General features: G+C 40.2%; 1 protein-coding gene across 1 annotated transcript in view; it reads left to right on the forward strand.

The window, feature by feature from the left end:
• The window catches only part of ABCC5 (ATP binding cassette subfamily C member 5), a 608,550-nt gene that overhangs the window by 575,769 nt on the left and 11,466 nt on the right, over window positions 1–21,315 (forward strand). Inside the window, exons 27-29 of the mRNA XM_044061975.1 lie at window positions 11,423–11,501; window positions 13,826–13,939; window positions 19,615–19,779. Coding sequence (XP_043917910.1) covers window positions 11,423–11,501; window positions 13,826–13,939; window positions 19,615–19,779 — 358 coding nt within the window. The remainder of the gene's footprint in view (window positions 1–11,422; window positions 11,502–13,825; window positions 13,940–19,614; window positions 19,780–21,315) is intronic.

The raw sequence follows: 21,315 nt of genomic DNA on the forward strand, positions 1-21,315 counted from the left end.
CCACACTCTCCTGTTCAATGTCACCACACTCTGACTGTGCGATATCTGTGGCTGCAGGGAACTGGGTATGTGTGGGCATACTGACTGTGTGCAGGGATACTGGGGAACGAAGTGGAATGTCAACCCGTGGGACAGATTTAGCCCCCAACAACCCCACCTGTGCCTCACTATGGCCACCATCATCATTAGAGTCCAATGAAACACTGACATCAGATCGTAAGGGGGACACACTCCAACCCCCATGTTCACCTGTGAGAAGGAAGACAAAATAAGTACATTATTACCTGCACTATTTTGCATGGTAATCCACACATATACACCAACAGGTGAGGAGCCACAGCTGCTTTACACATACCACATCTTATTTTTGATCCCATGCACAACACGCAAGCAGACTACAACATATACAGACGACACCGGCCATTTATAACATGCACTGCAGCTATGTCCAGTTAATGTTGACAGTACTATACACCTGTGCAATAAGCAATATGTCAGTGTATGTGACAGACCTACACCTAAAACACAGTGCACCCATCTTGAGCATACTATGCCAGTTCTAGTATCACTGCCTCAGGTATGTATCATCTCCATATTGTGTGTGAACAGGCATCTGTGAGTAATTGCCTCCTGTATAGTAGACTGTATAGACCTTCTCAAAAAGAAGTGCAAATGTGTTACAGCTCCTGCAAATACACAACTGTGTTTACCCATTCAAAGCATGTCAGTTAACCCCTCTGAAATTGAACATACAAATATTGTACTGGTATATATGATCCATACAACAAAAGTAGTACACTTACCAGGTACATAATCTTGGACTCCGGCAGCAACTGATGTACCTATGGAAATGTGAGGCAAATGTATTGTCAGCAATAGCAAATGTGGCATTGCTACAGAGTAATATGTGCTTATACCAACGTGTACAGTAGCTAATGTGATACTGCTTACATTGCTGACATTCTCAGTATGTGTGCACAACTATGCATTGAAACCAAACCACCCCCCAATGCAGATAGACCTGTCACCCATGTACTGGTATGCAGAGGCTGCCACAATGACTGATACAGTATTACACTGATGAACACAGGAAGCTTACCTGGAGGCTCCTCTGCTGTGGATGCTGTGGCATCCACCTCCACGATGTATGAGGTAAAGGATGCTTGGGAGCTGGTTGTTCCCAGGTTTGCTAGGAATTCCTCTGTGGCCAAGAGTGGTTGTTCTGCTGCAGGCCCTCCACCAGTGTCAGCATAGTCCCTGGCCACAAAAGCAGCCCTTTGTCATGCAGCATTGACCATATCTGTGGCCTGGTGTTGTATCTGCTCATAGGTTCTCTCCTGTAGCCCTATGGTTGACTACTGTGATGAGGTCAGCCCACAGTGCTGTAGATTGGTCACTATTGTGGTGAGTCCTGGACAGCAGAATGTTGTCATGCAGTCTGAGGCCATCCAGGATGACATTATTTTCAGCCTCTAAAATGGCAGGTCCCTCCTTTGATACGTCCTTTCTGAAAGACAACAAGAGGAGAACACATCACAGGACCAGATATGTTGATATCGGCTATGCACAGACCCTGCATATCAAAATATCCCTGCACTATCCACTGCCACCTCCCATGCCATACCCTGCAGTCTATCAGCTATCACCAACATAGTAGCAATACCGGTTGTGTCCCTTGTGTGCCGTTGCAGAGTGTGCTGTATGTCTCCACTCCCATCAATGCCATCTACTGTGGTGTGCCCCTTGTGGGCAAAGTCCCACTACTATTTCATACGGCCACTGTCAGACACATAGCTGTGTTTTATTGCAAGTATATGGGGACAGTTCAGCAACGTCACTGTGCTACAATGACAGACAGAAATGCAAATCTGCTGTTGTCCATCCTCCCTATAGGCATCATACTTCTCCAGTACACAGATGTTTGCCGAATGTTTACATGTGCCTGATATATGTGGCCTTTTGGCACAAACCTGTGGACATCTGGCAAGTGGTTGGCCATTATAACTGATGGTTGTTCACAGAATATGGAGAATCTTGCTGCCACATGCCAGAAGCCTCAGAAAAAAAGTTCTGCTGCAATAATATCTGTTACTCTATTCATACTCTTACTTTGTATGACCAATATGTACACTCTGTTGCTGAGGTTTGGCCTGTATCCCCCCAGTAATACTGGCTATGACCTGACTTCCTGCTGTAGGGGGTTGCCAGGTATGTTAGCCATAGCTGTCAAGCAATGACATATGAATGTCGACTAAGCTGTGACCTAGCCAGAGTACATCAGGGATGGTTACGGACACCTTTACAATGTCTGAACTATTCCTGTGTAACATTCACAGACTGAGAGGTGCTGAATGACAGTACATAATGTGATATGACAGCTGTGTCCACCCTTACTTACTGTCATTATGTTTAATATGTAATCCAGTAAAATTCATACAGGAGCCAGGGGGGAGCGAGAGGGCCGCAGTTGTGACGTAATTCACAGCAGGTATAGTTGAGAGGCATGCCAGTAGCTGTTGGACAGCAGAGTATCAACTACTTGTCATTTCCAGAGATGTACTAGAAGCCTACTTTTGTAATCCCTATTCCCCATAACTGCATACTCCCATCTGTGTCTCATTACACGGGGACATGTATTACATACCTGGTAGAGTACCATAATTCCTTTGTAAAGAAATCCTGAAGAACAGTGCTTGGTAAATCACAGTCTGTCTTGGTATAGCAAGTTACAGACCTGTTTCCCATAGGCAGCTGCTTGCCTTTGTAGGTAATGCTCATTAACAGGTAATTGCCTGTGCACCAATCTGTGGCCCAGAGTTGCTAATTGCATCCAGAACAGCTGGGTTGCACTTTCATTAGAAAAAGACATAGACATGACACAATAGTACAATATTTAAGGCCTTCATGTAGGCCTTAGCCCCTTTCTTAGTCTGTGAGATGGACATTGATGAGGTGTGGAGTCTACAGCATCGCACAGGGTAGGTACTAATACTGTCCACTATTGAGGTTTATGAGGTATGTCCACAGTTTTCAATGCTATGTTTGACCATTGTAAAATGAGTTTATGATTATCTAGCAGTTCAGTGTTAAACATTGTGAGCTGAAGTCAGTAAGGGGGAAGATACATGTGTGTGATGTTCATCGTGTTACCCTGCTGCAGTCATCTTGTCCCTGCGCTTTTTGTGCACGCTGGTAGTCGGTAGCTCCGACGGCATGTCATAGTTAAATTTTCTACCAAAAAAGTGTTGTGCGGAATCAAATCGTCTTTTAATAGTACGTTTATTAAATCTAGCACAAAAACGACAAGAAGTGGCGTTGTGATCAGGGCATACGCAAGGTATGCAATAAGAATGAAAATCCTTATGAGGTATTTGCTTCCCACAAGAAATACAATTGTTAACTTTTTCTGACATCGGTCTGAGGCAAGAAAAGTTTCCCCAATGGGGTACTTAGCTTTATAGAAGACTTTGGTCTGAAATTCCGACCGGCACTTGCGAACTGCTTCTGCTTCGGGCACCGCGCGGCAAGAAGGACTGAAGAAAATGGCGTCAGTTGCAATATATGTACCCCTGGCGCACTGACGTCAGGGATGAGGTGACGACAACCGACGTTGGACCAAGACTTTGGAAATCCAGCCAATTGCGGGACCACCTGACGACAGGATAACCCAAGTGTGATGACTGCAGCAGGGTGAACACTCGAACATCTACACTTATGGTAGGTACAAAACTGTACTTTGGTCAACATACCCATCAGAATATGTGTGCTGCTACAGTAGCTGCTGGTCTATCAGCTCTGTATGTTTGTATGGGCAGACTGTGACACATGTCCCTGTCACTTGATCTTTGTCCCACCCCTTTATGTATAGGTGTCATGTGGATCCCTTGTTCTAGGGGGTTGTGAGGCATGGTAAGTCTATAGCAGGTAGTGTAGCAATCAGCTGCATATGTTGCAGCCTGCAGCTGCTGCTTTATGCCTAGAACTCACAGTGGGGAATCTGAACATGGAAGACAGCAAGTTGTATGTGTAACTGAAGAAGCGGTATTAACTCTGTCGTCACAACAGAGCCAGGGTGAGGGTACCCATAGCAGTCCAGTCACGGCATGTGCTTAAGGTACATCTGTTATGTAACAGTGCCAATCAGAGAGTAGTAGGCAACATATAGGTAGGCTATACAAATATGTGCCTAAAGGCCTTTGGCTTGCTAAAATGTGCAGCAGTTAATTCAGTAGCAGCAACCTGTTTTGGTTAAAATTGCATGACTCAGTCATTATTTGCTGAATGTAATTGAAGTGCAACACAATGGATTCAAACCCAGGACTGTGGGTGGCAAAATGTACTGCATGCATGACATTTAACAGACTGTGCTACTGAGTCACAGCTACAGTAGGTGTATTTGCAATATATATGTCCATGCATACAGTCTGTGACACAGGAATTGCATTAGCATGTGTTTTCGGATGGGTATGAGGTGTGATGCTCAAATGTCTGTCATAATTTTATAACCTTAGTCTTTAATGACTTGCCAGTACTTTAGCAGACAGATATGCTTTTGTGAAACCATGCCAAAAGTAGGGAGCACAACTGTGGACATTCTGCAACAGTCTGTACAGTTGACAGCTATACCTGCTATCCCAGGCCTCACATACATCCATTAATATTTTGCTGTGTACTGGTGCAGTGTCTGCATCACAGTCCCAAGTACACTGCCAATTTCCCCATTATATGTACTTATAGTGTGTCAGTGACAATCAGGATATGATATACCATCACCTGTTGTAATTCAGAGCTGAGTGGCCTAGTGGGCTAAAGCACTGAGCTGTAGTTGACAGGGGCCGGGTTCGAGACGGGGCAGGGGTGATTATTTTGCAGGTGTGCCTAACACTGTCAGAAGCACATAAGATGATTAAGGCACCTTTAAGCAGTTTTAAATGGGTTTGGGGGGGCATACCACACCACTTAGCTTTGCTTAAACCTGCGCTAAAAATAAAAAAAGAAAAGAAAAAAAGGGGGGATAGGAAAGTGGTGAAATGGGGGAAACCAAGGGGAAAAACATACTGAAAGGCAGGTAGGGATGTGCAGGATGGTTGTAGGAAAGGACTATAGCTCTCAATTTTTTCTACAACAAGAGCTGTGCATGTTTTATAGGAATTTGGAATTTGTAGCCTCACACCCCAGAGAGAGGGCTGAGGGCAACATAAATATGTTGATTAATTAATGTAATAATTAGTTATGCCCAGTGGGCACATAGGCAAAATGGAGAGCTATGTATGGGGTGATATTTTTTGTGGGATGGGTGCCCTCTTTTTAAGGAGAGAGTGGAATGTTGAGGAAGGATATAGGTACATGTGGGGAGGTAAATGGGTAGGAGAGATTGCATCTGCAGACATACAAGACAGACAAGACAGCATATAGGCACAGTGTGTGACACATAAGGGGGGTAAACACCTTGGATGGCGGGTGTTGTGGAATCAGAGGTCCACATTCCCCCAGATGGCAGCAGTGTGACTGAGCTCCACACCCATAAGCAGTCAACACTGTGCCTTCACTGCCCTGAAGGTGGCTGTGCTGGTGGCTGTGCGCTTGGGCCAGCAGGCCCCTCCAATTTAACGAGTCTGCCCTCAATCCAGCATAGGCATTGCTCATACCCAAGATGAGCTATCCTGTATACCATCACTGGTAGCTGATCCTGGGTGACAACCTCCCTCCATGCCCAGTCCCACGGGGGATAGGCTCCATCCCCTGTGACGGTTCCACCCATGGGTGGTGCAGGGCCAGCAGAGGGTGCACCACTGGCTTGGGCCTCAGATGTGCTGGGACCCAGTGCCATGGCCAGCTGAGGTAGGGTAGGTGGATTGCCAGGAACTGGCCTACCCAGTCGAGCTATGTTGTTGAGGTATTTCAATGTGTATAGGTTAATAATGAACAAACCATTTAGTAAATTATAACAGCATCCCAGAACATTGCAAATAACCCAGTAACATAACATTGCATAGTATATGGAATACAACAATAAGTAAGATAACAGTCAGTATAGTAACAGCATGCCAGTAACAGTTATGGCATAAGGCCAACAACACAGGTAATTCAATAAGATATGTTAGTATGCAACCATTGTAATACATAACAGTAATAAAACACAAGGCCCAACATAACGTTTAGGGAACAACATATGTTAATAGTAATGTATAACAATAATAAATTATGGTGAAGATATAGGGTGGGGGAGAGAGAAATACAGTCCATTAATACCAGTATAGGCTATATAGTTTGCAACAATACTGTAATATATTCTACAGGTCTGCACTTCCTTTATGTATAACAGTACCCTATAGCTGCTGTAGCACTTACATATCTCTCAAGCTATCTGCATGGGACAGTATGGGCCAAGCAGTAACACCTGCAGGTACACAACTACAGAGGACTATTACATGTCAGGTGGACCTATTTAACTACCACTGTGTACTGTGGACTGATGTAGTATGACTGTGCTATTGACATTATTATGTTGATGATAGATCTGTGACAGAGGGATTAAGTGACAGTGATTACAGTCTGTGACAGCGTGACACTTGAGAGACATGTATCATGTGCAGTACAGAGTATGTGACTATCGTGTCGTCTTTTGCAGGCATGGGGTTAGACTGTCAGCAAACATTCACAGGCACACCAGACATACAGCCATACCAAGATTACACATTTTATTTAATGTATTAACTTTTATCAATATTGCACTTGTTTATGACATCTTATCACATTCCTGATCAATGGTATGAACACTCTGTTACATCTGAACACACAAATTCTTAACCCATGCTAAGGACTACTGCACCCATTTTCCTATAATTCCTGTGGGGAAAACATCTGTTGACAATACATAACTGATTCAGTAATATGTACTAGTAACTGTCACTGGATTCAAACCCTGGCCTGTGTGTGACAAAATGTACATCACATACAGCATTTAACAAACTGAGCTACTGCTGACTATTGACTGACTAATATTTGCCTAGAGCTCACCTCGAAACAAAATATGACCTGGCATTAGTAGTACAGTTTTATACAAGACTGTAGTGACACTTAAACACACATGCATGAGATTCATGCATGACAGAGATACTAGGTAAACTGTACATTAATACATAGAATGCAGGTGTACACAATGAACACTTAGTGGGTGGAAATATCTGTAACATATCGGTGTATTGGGTTGGCTACCTACCCATATACAGTTGCAGATAGTATATTTGTGGTCTACAGTATCACAGTTTCATACTTTCCTGTAGCACCATACCTCGGAGCAGGAATGCATATAGCTGAAATGCAATAGTTAACACAAGACAATCCTAATATACACAATCTACCTTGGGGGTTCCTGGTATTGCTGCAGATGTTAGTGCAGAACAAATGTCATTATGCATATATCTTGTATACAGCTGTAAATCTACAGTTAAGCATAACAGTCTTCCTTAGCTAACCTTGAGTCACTTACTAGTACTCTTTGTGTTTTTTATTTCAGAGCAGATGTAATACTGGGTTTCATGAACAACAGCCCTACTTACACACATATTGCACAACACAGCTTTATTTGTGGTGCCTTCATACAGTTCTTGGTATATTTTCAAGTCTTTATTGCACACGAGTTTAGATAATGCAGGCATTGCAATACAACTGTAATTCTGCAATTATTGCAGTAGAAACTTTATTTCATTGACATTATCAGGTTTCATGCTTTAATCTTTGTTGTGCTATACTTGGCAGTAGTCAGTTATTGCAGTACAGGCCTACATCCACATTCATTGCAATACACAAATCTGTACTGTATGTACCTACTGGCAGTGAATGAATTACTCTGTCTTGTACATTTTACTATAGATTGCAAATTAATCTGTACTTACCACACTCATGGTGGAACCTGGCCAGGCAACACGCATGGGCTTCTGGGCTGTGAGCTCTCTCCTCTGCAGCTGTAGGGAGAGAAGCAAATCATTATGTGTACCTGTCTATCACATGTGTACCTGTCTATCACACATTCAGATTGGGTATTGGTAAAACAATGCTAACAGTACTTATAAACATGTGGAGCATTCCCATCCAGAGCATCCTGAACCCAGATGCCAAGAAGTCCTCTCTTCCGCCACTTCAGATTGTCATAATGGTGATGGACTTGCTCACCTGTGAGTGGGGTTACCTGTTGCACTGGTAAGATCGCATACCAGTCAGTCCCAGGCCTCCAAGTTGTACTCCGATCCCTGGAACTGGCCCTGCAGCAGACAGTATTCATGGTCTTTAATGAGGAGTCCAACCATAACCTTTGACTCTGGAATGCTCCACCACTGCGCCCAGAAGCATGCACTCTCTCCAACACCTGCCATAGTTCTTGGATAGTTCAAACTCCAACAGAATATGCTGTATTCCCACCTAGTGAGCTTAATATAGCCTGTTTTCCTGCCCTCACATCACGGGATCATTTTTAAAACTGCAGCACTTCACTTAGCACCACACAGACCAGCTTAGCTGAGCTCAGCATTGCTTAAACTGCCACTGCTTGGCAATGCTTAGCAGTGCGCAAACCAGCTAGGCATAGCCAAGCTGTGCTTAAACAGAGAATGTTTTAGCAGTGCTTATCTTGGCTTAGCACAACATAGCAGAGAACTTAGCTGAGTGCAGCACATCATGATTTGAAAATAATTGGCATAATTTATATTTAGAAAATGATTTCCTAATTTCCCTTCCCTGTATTCAGACCTCGCACCTACTGCACATAAGGCCATGACCCTAACCACTTAGCTACATGGATATGTGGAATGCTGCTATAGTTTTACATATACCTCTCAGCCACCTTTAAGCAGCACTAAGCACTGCACCATGCAAACTCACTCAGCTATCCTTAAACTTGACCTTTGGATTTATAATTAAAAGTATCTGGTTTCTATTTTTAGATGTTTGGCATGTGTTCACTGCTGCATGGTGCGGTGCACCGCACAAACATAAAAAAAACAAAACAAACAAAATAAAAATATTTCAATACATAGCCATATATTGCTTTACTGCACCTTGACAGTGCAGGGGGTGTGTTACTCATCTCAGGACACAGTAACACACTCCCTACACTGATTCAGTAACCGTGTTACATGGCTCTCCCTCAGTAACATGCCTACATTAATATGCATGGCACATTACCAAGGGGGAACCGCATACATGGCTACGGTACCTTCTGTGTAGGCTGTACACTATGCCTTACAAAGATTTTATTATATTTGGGGGTGTATCTTTAAGTCTGTAGCACCCATATTGGTTCGGGCACCTGATTTTGGTGCTGTTGTGTTTTAAATATATATATATATATATATATATATATGGTTCGACCTCACTTAAACGACACGCCGGAACATCGACACGGAAATTGTGAGCCCCAGAAGATCGACAGCGCAGAAGACCGACGCGACGGGACCTAGAAGATCGACAATGCAGAAGACCGACCCGACGGATGAAAGCACCGACGCCGAGGATGCCGACATGGGAAAAGGCTGTGTAAGTATGCGGTAGTGACGGACATTAGGGTGCGAGTAAGGTAAGTGTGGATATTGATGGTCTGTGGGGATAGGGGTGGGTTAAGTGAGTTAGGGTTAGGGAGCGGGTCAGGTAAGTGTGCGGTAGTGATTGTGTTTGGGTTAGGGGCGGGATAAGTGAGTTAGGGTTAGGGAGCGGGTCAGGTAAGTGTGCGGTAGTGATTGTGTTTGGGTTAGGGGTGGGATAAGTGAGTTAGGGTTAGGGAGCGGGCCAGGTAAGTGTGCGGTAGTGACGGACCTTAGGGTTAGGGTTAGGGTTGTAGGTAGTTGTGTATGTGAGGTTTAGTGTGGGTTTGTAGGGATTTTGGTGTGCTTGTGTTGTGTATGTGGTTTTTGGACGGGGAATGTGTTTTGTTTGTTGATTGTGGTGTGTGCAGTGTATGAGGTTTCGTGTTTGTGTACCGTCGGTTATTTCGTTGTCGGGCATTTGGGATTTCGTGTTTTTGTACTGTCGGTTATGTGGTTTCGGTGATTGCGTTGTCGGTGTTTTGGGGTTTCGTTTATGTGAGGTAGAACCATATATATATATATATATATATATATATATATATATCACAAACCTGGAATAAAGGAAAGGCTTGTTTCACACAATTCAGTTTCAGTAATTGCACTTGTTGTGGAAAGAATGTTTTCTGTACGGTTTTACTACAGTTGGATAAAGTGTGATGTATATACATATATATATATATATATATATATATATATATATATATATATATATATATATATATGTGTGTGTGTGTGTGTGTGGGAGAGTAGCTCACTGGTTAACGTAAGAGCCTTAGTGATCTAGGGTCCAATATTCAATCATAACCTCTGGTCAGCATGTGTTTCCCCATGTCTCTGGGCGTTATGATGGAAAGGCAAGGAAAATACAGGGATGGACATTATTTATGTTATCCATGTTAAATAATCAATTTCCTTGATATATTACAAAATGTAATGTTATACAAACTAGAAGAGGTCATCTCTGAGACTTCAACATAGCATGCCCTTGTGCTTTCCCTGCTTTTACATCAAAAGCATAACACAACATGGAAGCACAGCATTGTGAGTACTTAACTTAGGAAACTACACACACATACACACACACACACACACACACACACACACACACACACACACACACACACACACACACACAAAACAAATGCAATTACTTTAAAGCTTAAATCAGTTTAAAATTAAAAGGATGGTTTTCTTTATTCCTTGCATTATTTGGAAAGGCCAGTTCAACACTTGAAAGTCAATATTCTTGTCATTTCATGTATTCCTTTTGTAGGCATGCCAGGCCTATTTGGCTCATCCTAACAGATGTCAAGTCGCATTCTGTCAAGCAGATGTGAATATTTATTCATATAAAAGAGCAGAACTTTTAACTATTTTATGTCATTTCACTTCACCCAACTTGCAATTGCACCATGCTAGGAACTAATTGCTTGGCAGCCTTTAGGCTTTCTTAACTAGTGCATACATTGGTCCTGAAAGTCTCAGGTTCCTTTTGTCACCTAATCAAACTAGGCAGTGGATTGCTTGTCTGTTTGTGTACATCAAAACATGGAACAAGAAATACAAACACATAAAGAGAGAAAAATAATATAAAATTGTATCTTATGGTAATTTTTTGAAATGTGCCTCTCAAACCAGTTTCTTTGATTATGATGGCAGCAGCTCAGCTTTGCATATCATACACATCTAAGGTATTATATTTCCTGAAGTGAAATACATTGATGGCTACAGATAAGAGCACAATGGGATAACACATCAGGCAATATCTTAGCCTTAGTATAGCTGTAGCCAAAGATAAAGGGAGTACTAATTACTGATCATGTGTCTTCTCCTTTGCTTAGGTTTAACTTGGACCCTTTACAGCAATATGCAGATTGTCAGATTTGGGAGGCACTGGAAAGAACTCATATGAAAGAGAATGTAAGTCTGTCTTTAGTTGTACCTTTTGTATGTTATGCTAAACGTTCAGGCTTTTTTAGAAATTTGTGAAGTGCAACTGTTTCTTTATTGGCTTGAATGTACCTATAAAGGCTTAAAAAGTAATAAATCATTAGGATTTATAAGCCATGTAGCTGAAACACTGGTATATACTTAAGGGCAATTTGCATATATCCCTTGGGATGGATATTACACAATGAAGGCACTAGCCTGGCCTGGCTGAATCTTTCTTGCAGAAACATTAAATCATTCTAAGCTTTGTGAAAAGATGATGGCCAAAACAAACAGAATAATAGGTTGTATTTGAAGAGGCTTTGACTTTAGGGATATAATGATTATGTTGGTTGTGCACAAATATTGTGGCTGTATAAGGAAATGAAGATTGCACTGGTGGATGGAGTTCAGAGAAGAGCAACTAAGAGGATTACATGAAAAAAGATGAATGGGTGTGATTACAGACCAGGTGTGCAGTTGGTTCTCCTATGAAACATTGACTTTCTGAAAGTTAACGTTCTCAAAAACAAATCGAAAACAAAACAAACAAAAAACAAAACAAAACAAAAAAATATCTAAACTCCAAACAGGCAAAAACATCCTTGTTTCTTGTTTTTTGCATGATGGGGGGGAGGGTAAGCTACTCCCATCCTAGAATGTATATATATATATATATATATATATATATATATATATATATATATATATATATATACCAACTCCATGGCTGCACTAACTGGAGGAAGTAAGAAAGCTCTCTAAAGAAGTTAATTATTGCTGGTCACAATTAGAAATCACACCAGCAATGATTTCTTATGGGAAAAAGCATCTGGCATTGTGCTGTTCATCTTTTTTTTCTGTGAGATACTGACAGTCAAGCAATTTCACTCTGAGCATGTGCATGGAAGCCCATTTCTGATTGGATATGAAAATGTATTTTTACCAAGATGGCGTTGGAAAGACAAAATCTGTTTCCCAGAGGGTTAATGCACTGATATATGTATACAGGATGCATCGAGAAAGGATGGGATAGATAATACAAAATTGTATGTTATGGTAATTTTTTGAAATTACTTAGAAGAGCTTAGAGGAAGGTGGAAGCGGTTGTTGGGGGAGCTGCAAGATAATGCCTGCACCAGTTTAAAGGACTTGATTAATTCTTTAAATCTGTATCTTCAAAACTGTTGCATGTATATCAATATATATGCATAACAATATGATACTTTGTAATAAAACGCTCCCTAGAGAGGCATATTGCATCTAGACAGTGATTTTTATATATGCTGTTAAACTTAAAATGCATTTTCATTTATTTTTCTAATTCCATCCCTATACTGTGAGTCTGTTGAGGGATGTAATGCAGTCATATGATGCATTCTGACCAGTGTGATTAATTGTTGAACCTAGTCTCATATTTCACTGGTAGACAAAACTTTGGAGTGCATTATTATGATTACAAAATGAACTTGTACAATATTTATTTTAAATGGAATTTTGTTTTTTAAAATATACCTGACTTGCATAGTTATTTTAAGAAACATCATCATCTGACATTTTTGACTAGGGTATTAGAATTTTAAGACATACATACAAAGGTCTTAGGTTCATATTTAAGTATTAAGCTAGCTGACCTTGTGGGTCATTTCAAGCCTAGCCGGTTTCCCTTTTTGTACTCAAAATAATCTATCCTATTTGGTTATAGATTGGCCTTACACATCTCATGTTTGATAATTGTATATTGCCCATAACAAGAATAACTGGGATCATACCATAGATACTTCGAGGGGACCCATGCATGGGATAAAGCATTTAGGAGCTGCATCTGTCCATTAGTAGTACAGAGGGCAATCCTGGGATATATTTTCTGTTTCCCATCCATAGATCTAAGTTGTGCTTGAAAATGGACAGGGATGAACTTTGTTTTATGTGGATAATATTCTTACTGTTCATATATGCAGTTGTTCTATGATAAAAATTTGTTATTGTTTTTTTGTATCAGCAGTAAAGTTCTAAGGCATGTTTCATTATTGATATATACTGTAAGTTATATAGGCTGTATTTGACAACTGAAGAAAAGGCTGAAAATGTGTTTCTTTGTTTTGTTATTCAGTTTGCAATGATCTCATTTTAGCTGTGCAATATTGCTTGCTTGTTTTCTTCAGCAAAAGTGTTAAAAATCATAATAGCAGTATGTGAAAAGATGAGATTTACATAATAGAATTACATTTGACTTTGCTACTTAACTGTAGTATCTCAGATTGATAACCATGTAAAAGTTGACAAATGTATTCTAATCATGTTTTTTTCTTTAGATTGCCCAACTTCCCCTGAAACTGAACTCCCTAGTAACAGAAAATGGTGAAAACTTCTCTGTGGGAGAACGCCAACTCGTGTGTGTAGCACGGGCTTTGCTTCGACATAGCAAAGTAAGGAAAATATTATAACACTTTTTTTTTCAGATTATAACTATGTTCTTCTAATCTTCCAAATTGTCCACTGGTGTATGTGCACAGTATATGTGTGAGTTATGTGCTTCTAATGATGAAATGGCATCACGTCTAGGAGTGCTTCTTTATTCCATCCCTATTGATTGCAGGGGTTCTTGTTTTCTCACAACCCTGACAACAATCAAACAAGTACTATTGGAAAATTGAATTAATGAGTACCTATGCCAAATGTACTTGTTTAATTATGTGTAAATAGCATGGAAATTCAAAGTAGTATTTTTCATTTAGATGTCCACTGCATCTGTTACCTAGAGTCAGTCAAGCTGAAATAAGTAATTGAAGAGGGGGATGTCCCATATCCATTTATATCCATATAAAAATAATTAGTAACTGATTATGTGCATTAAAAATAATAATAACAGAATAAGGCAATGTATTTGATGTGTGCAGGTGAATGCATGTCTTTTTCAATGTATATTCCCTAACATCATGCATTTAATTTGCAGAAAATGCATATCTAACCTGTGTCTGAAAGGGTATGTGTCAGGTTGATGAAAGTAGTTTCAGCAATGTAAAAAAATGGAAAGCAGTTTGCTAAAATTACTTTCGCCAGCAGTGAAGATTGTCTTTTTCTCATTGTTGTGTGACCTCAGCGTTGGTATATATAAATATGGTTGAGTGAGGGTGGGTATGGGGGTGGGTTCCTCTACAAAAAAAATTCCTTTAATGTTTGCTGAAGATAGTCTGATAAACTAATTTCAAATTTTTTTCATTCATCAAACCTACATTCATCAAGTCGATATGCATCTATCTAAAACATAATTAAGGACAGCAAATTATTATATTGAGCAGCCTTTTTATGATTGTTCCTATGTAAGCAAAATTTTGCACATGTGTAGGCTGAGGCAACAGGTTTAGCTGTCCCTAGTAAGTGATAGTATCTGTCAAGGTGCATATGTGGCAGAATCCACCTATTAGGTGAAGTGTGTTGTAGACCCCTGCAGTGATGTAGATCCCCATATCAGCAATCAAGTGGTGGTGTTAGGGCCAAGTATAAATAGTATGATTGCTAATTCCAGAATGGTGTAATACAAAAGGCAGATGGAAGCCATGTAGCTTCCACCCTTGGAGACAGACTTGTAGGGCATTAGAGGGCCCCAGTCAGGTGAAAGTTATACTAACTTAGGCTACAGGGCAGAAGTAGCTAATAGGTGGGTGGAAAAGGAAACGTTGGTACAAATTAACTCACAGTTGCCTAGATGAAAGCCTGTCTGAGCCGTTTAGTTTCTGACAACTCTGTCTTTCTTGACGAGGCCCATAAATTGAAAGCCATGTTGTTTGAAAGAGGCTACCCCTGTGATATGCTAGATTCAATATTGCAATTTGTCAACAACCATAGACATGCTAGGTATCAACCTATTTTGTCAACAGACCGTAACCCAATGAGAGTTGATAGTCATGAGTCCCAGGTCCCCAGATCACTACTTGACGATCTTACTAGAACTTTGGTGATCCCTTATACTAGGGGTATAGACTCTCTTCCTACTGATACCAACAGGCATTGGTCCACAGTATTCCCGTGTGCCAGACTTACTGATAGATTGGGTATTTCCCCTAGGTTTATTTATAAGCACAACAGTAATTTGAAGAGTGTATTTGAGTGGCATGGTGCCAAACATGATAAATTTATTAACCAATGGGGATGAGAAAATATGGTTCTTGTAAACAATGCAGGTACGTACTTGAAGGTTCTAGTATCCACATATATGGGTTTCCCAACCCAATTTTGGTCAAGGGTCGGTATAATTGTCACATGAAGGGGGTAGTTTATATAGCTTTGTGTGCTTCATGTCCATCCTACTATGTGTAAGACGGTGGGTCTGATGAGGACACATATGTACCAAGATGTATACGCTATCCGTAAAGCTGATCATACTAATGCTTTATACAAGCACAGTGTTACTTGTCAGGATTTAAAAAAAAATTCTCTTTTTCCATTTTGGAGCAAGTTGAACAGAGACCAATGTGTGGTGATTGGGAGAACCTACTTGAACAAAACGAGTTTTCCTGGCAGGTTTTGCTTAATTCTACTAGTCCTCCAGGCTTCAACGATGTGGTTTCCTTAAAATAATTTTGAAAGGGAAAGCACTTTGCATTAGTTGATCCTATTTATTTCAGTTTTGCAGGCATTCATAAATGTCATGTATTTTTTATTTTATTTTTTGTATATGACATATTATATTAATAATATTATTATTAGATTTTGGTGTAATGGAACCTCCAAACACTTGACCCGACCCAATTTGGCTTTGTTAAGGGCAGATCATGCCTACTAAACCTGGTTGACTTCTTCAAGACAGTCACCAAGGCCATAGATGAGGGGAAGGTAGTTCACACAGCCTACCTTGACCTCGCCAAGGCTTTTGACACCATTCCCCACTCGGGAATTATAGAAAAGCTCACCAGCCTGAACATAAACCCCTACGTCATGAGATGGGTTGCCAACTGGCTTACAGACAGAACTCACACGGTAAGAATAGCGGGCTCCAAGTCCGACTCTAAACAAGTCACAAGTGGTGTCCCACAAGGCTTGGTCCTGGGACCTTTACTGTTCGGCATATACTTCTCAGAAGTACAGGAACACACAGGAGGACTATGGTTAACCAAGTTCGCCGATGACTGCAAATTGGGAATTGACTCTCTGGCTGACATGGACATTCTCCAAAAGGGCCTTACTGAGATGGACACCTGGTGTCAAAGTCATGGTCTCAAGCTAAATGCCAAAAAATGCATAGTCATCCCATTTGGGAAAAACAAAACACCCATGAATTACCACATAGGTGGCAGCCCCCTTAATGCAGAAGAGGTAATAAGAGATCTGGGAACCCAGGTAGCTAGTAATCTCTCCTTTGACAATCATATTGCTAAAGTAGTTAGGAAATCCTTCTATGTAGCCCATTAAATTACTAAAGGGTTCGCATCTAGAAATAAAGAGGTTATAGTGCCCCTCTACTCGTCATTCATCAGACCCATCACAGAGTACAATGCCCCATTTGGGATGTACCTCACAAGACACTTCCAACAGCTGGAAAGACCACAAAAGTACCTCACCAAGAGGATTACTGGCCTCAAACAAATGTCCTATGCAGCCCGACTGGAAAAACACCAGCTGTACTCAGTCGCATATCGCTTAGTCAGAGGTGATCTCTGCTTGACTTACAAAGCCATGTCCAACTCAGAATTGATGGACATGCTCCACCTAAAGAAATCCAAGTCACTGCGAGCCACTCGCTCTAGTGAGCTAAACTTCGCCACAACAATAAATAGAACATGCTGGAGGGATAGATTCCTGTCACAGAGACTCTAACACTCTTCAAGTGAAACCTTGACGAGTGGATGGGTAACAGAACATACACCCCTGGGATAACTTCATTGGCTCTTCTTGACAGAGGCTCAGTTAATTAATCAATGGGTCGGCGAAAGCTGATACACTCTGGCTAGGCTTATAAATGCCCTCGGGCAGATAGCCTAGTACCTACCCATGAACCTATGAACCTATGTTTTTCTAAGCGCTTGAATTTTTTATGATGTTTACAAAGTTTTGTTTTGTTTATGGCAGCTTTTAATTTTAAGTTTTGTGTACAGCTTTAAGAATCTGAGAAGCCACTTGGCGCCATTTTTAAATCAAAGGCTATATATGTTAGCGTTTTATGGGGCTAATTGTTTCTGAAAAAGTTCAGTGTGTCTACGAACGAAAGCGCTTAAACTTTTTACTTTCTGTGGGTTAAAAACAGGTTGTTTCAACCCGAGTGGCATTTTTTTGCTTTCTTTAATTACCAGTACGCTGCCTGTTATCTTTTTCATTTAATTAGTATGACTGCTAATATCCAGAATGGTGTAATCCAAAAGGCAGATGGAAGCCATTTAGTTTCCACCCTTGGAGACACACTTGTAGGGCATTATAGGGCCCCAGTCAGGTGGAAGTTACGCTAACTTAGGCTACAGGGCAGAAGTAGCTAATAGGTGATGGAGAAGAAGTTGGTACAAAGACCTCACAGTTGCCTTGATGAAAGCCTGTCTGAATAGCTCTTAGTTTCAAGTCAGTAGATCTTGTATGGAAGAACAAATGTGCACATGTGTGATCGAAGGAGGGTTGATAGTTGGAAGGTATAGGGATAAAAGGATAAAAATATTTAATTCATAGGAAGAGATGGCATAAATAAAATTGGCAAGTCCCCAGTAAAAGATTAGATAAGTGGAAGCATACCCAATGAAAGAGACTAAATTACTTTACTGCGAATAAATACATAAAAGTCATAAAGAAAAGTGGCCATTGGCTTACTGGGACTAACCCAGTCAAGAAAGTGTAAATAAATGAAAAGTGATAAACTACTTCACAAAGAGCTGAATGATTGAAATGTGCACACTGGACTTGGCGCCAGATCTACATTGTTACAACAGTTATTAAATTACTGTGCATAATATCCTGAAGAGTTGCCAGTTCTGAAATGGAAAATGCTGACTGAGACCATAATGCTATTTAGTAGATACAAACTTATAGCAAAGGTGGGGTGACTGCAGATGAGGTGCTATCAATCCCTAAGTTCAGTACTGGGAATCCTTGAAACAGTCATGTTCATGATGTGTGGCTGTTGTTGGTACTTGTGTGTTAAAAGCTGTAGCAAAGAACTAGTATAGCTCTGTGCTGCAGGTTGCCAAAGGTCTTTGACATAGATTAGCAAATAGTTATTACTGTGATAACATAATAGCTCCTTCTTCACCTGTAGCAGTACTTTTTTTTGGTTCTCAACTCTAACTCTGAGGAGTTTTTTTTTAATAATTTTTTTGGTCCTCAACTTCAAACATTGGGTGGTCACTGCCAGATTTGGAGGGGGGTATTGCCTAGATACCAAACATGGCACCTACGTGTTTGAATAAGTACAAGCGGCATGCACACTGGAGCTATGCACAACAGTAAATACAACCATGCTAATGTAATCTAAAGCTGTGCACTGAACTAAATGTATTGATAAGAGAATAGAAGCTGTGGATATCTATGTAACACATTAACAGGCAGATTGTAGTGGCTATACATGTAAGTTAGGATGAATCATGAACAACTTACGATTCATAAATAAACTTTGAGAAGTGTATAATGTAGCAAAGAACTATATCTAAAACACTACTATCTTATATATATATATATATATATATATATATATTAATACACACATATACATACAGCACTATTGTCACTCGTGGATTTCAGTGCCATGGGTAAAGTAGGACACTTGTGTCTCAGATAAACAAAGTGTCTCATTTTCGCTAAGTGTAAATGTTGAATAAGAGTCTATACTTCAGGCCACCATCCGCTGAAAAATTAATTAGGTACAGTTAAAGTCTTTTTTAAGGATGTTTAAGTTTCAGTGTATTCCATTCAGTCTTTTCAGTATTGTTGCTCTTTTATGGTTTCTTTTGTTTATTTTTGATAAACTTTGTTAGTTGGCTTCCATAGATGTGCTGCTGCCATATTTGTTGTTCTTTTTTAGCATTTTTTGCATCTGACATTAACTGACATAGTAACCTAAGATGCAGGACCGAGAATGCTTTGCATTAAACATGCTAATCTATTTATTACTCTACCTTTGTTGCAGATTTTGCTTTTGGATGAAGCTACTGCTGCAGTTGATAATGAAACTGATCAGCTTATCCAGAAAACCATCATGGAAGCCTTTTCTGACTGCACAACTTTGATCATTGCCCATCGACTCAACACTGTGCTCAACTGTAACAGAGTAATGGTGCTTGACCAAGGACAGGTAAAAGACCAGGACGTATTATAAAAATAATAAACCAGTGTGGTCAACTGGTGGCATAAAATTCCTCCTTTAGGCCTAATTCTGGAAAAGTAGTGAAGGGAGGAAGACGCAAACAAATTATGCTTGCCTTTTTTCTATGTTAGAGTTGAGAAGAAGCAATTTTCATGCATTTTTCTTAGTTTATCTAGAACTCTGATTGTTTTTTCAAAACAAAATATTTCCTATTTTCTTCCAGACAAAAATATACACTTGTAACCCACACTGGAATGTAATATCAAAATTACAAGAACAATTCTTATGGGTGACACATGGTTAGAGTTACTGTTTCACAGTACTTAGCTTTTCACTGTGCTGTTTGTGTTAGTGAGTGTGTGTGTGTGCATTTGTGTTTATGTGTGTGTGTGTGTGTGTGTGCGTGTGTAAGTGTGCATTTGTGTGTGAGTGTGTGTGTATACACGTGTGTTTGTGTTTATGTGTATGTGTTTTTGCCAGATACAAATTTATAGCAAGGGGTATGTGTCTATGTGTGTGTGTGTTTTGTTTGTGTGCACCTGCTGATACATTAACATCCTATGCAGGACTAGTTTCTTTGCCTTGTGATAACTGAGTACTGGGATTGACTCAATCTCCCCATGACTATGAAATGGATTTCTTGGGTAATTAGCGAATGAATGAAGGAACAGTTTTTGTCAATGCATGTTTTGTTACACATGCAATAACATACCTTGTTTTTTCAGTTGATTGGGGTGGTCTTACTCAGCCAAAGGCCATTTAAAGGAGATCCCCAAGTCCCAAAAACAATACCTATATATAACCGTACAAAGTCTATATTAAGGACAGAGCATATTTAGTAAACAGGGATGATCGCAGGGCATGCTTTGAAAATGGCAAATTATAAGCACCGTATAACAAACATAGATGACTTTTATTTTGGAATATTCTAAAATGTAAGCATAATTATTGGCTGAGTTGCTTGTGGAGTTCAGGGCTTTTCTTCTCCTTCACTCTTCCATTTTCGTCCTTTATGATAGACTGTTTTTCACCTTTTTGTCATTATGGCTTTTCAGGACTCTCTTTAGCAGGTCATTGATGTGCTTTGGTTGTGGTATTCCTCAAAAGGATTCAGAGCACTTAATGACAAGGTGGGACATGTGGCTAAAATACTCCAGCTCACGATACATGCCTGATACTTCTGTCATCATGATGTAAAATACCATTCTTTAATGTAAAGTCATATCAGTGAATGTAAACACATTGGACCATCTTTTTAATCTATGACAAGGACCCAATGAGCAAGACAGGTAGTTATGTAGTAGAGTGAATGAAAGAGATGCTATGACCTGCATATAAGGCAGTGCCTTAGCAGCACTTATATAAGTGACTATATGTTAAGATGCAGTGCAGGTTTGTTTAACTGTTTCAGTGCCACTACAGGACAGAAGCTTCCCAAAAACTGTTACAGGTCCCTAAAAACATACTTATCATAGATCTAAATAATTACATCACAGAAAACATCTGCCTCCTTCAAATATCTTG

The sequence above is a fragment of the Protopterus annectens genome, chromosome 1.part0 (assembly GCF_019279795.1).
Source record: "Protopterus annectens isolate FY-2018-M chromosome 1.part0, PAN1.0, whole genome shotgun sequence".
Classification (NCBI taxonomy): domain Eukaryota; kingdom Metazoa; phylum Chordata; order Ceratodontiformes; family Protopteridae; genus Protopterus; species Protopterus annectens.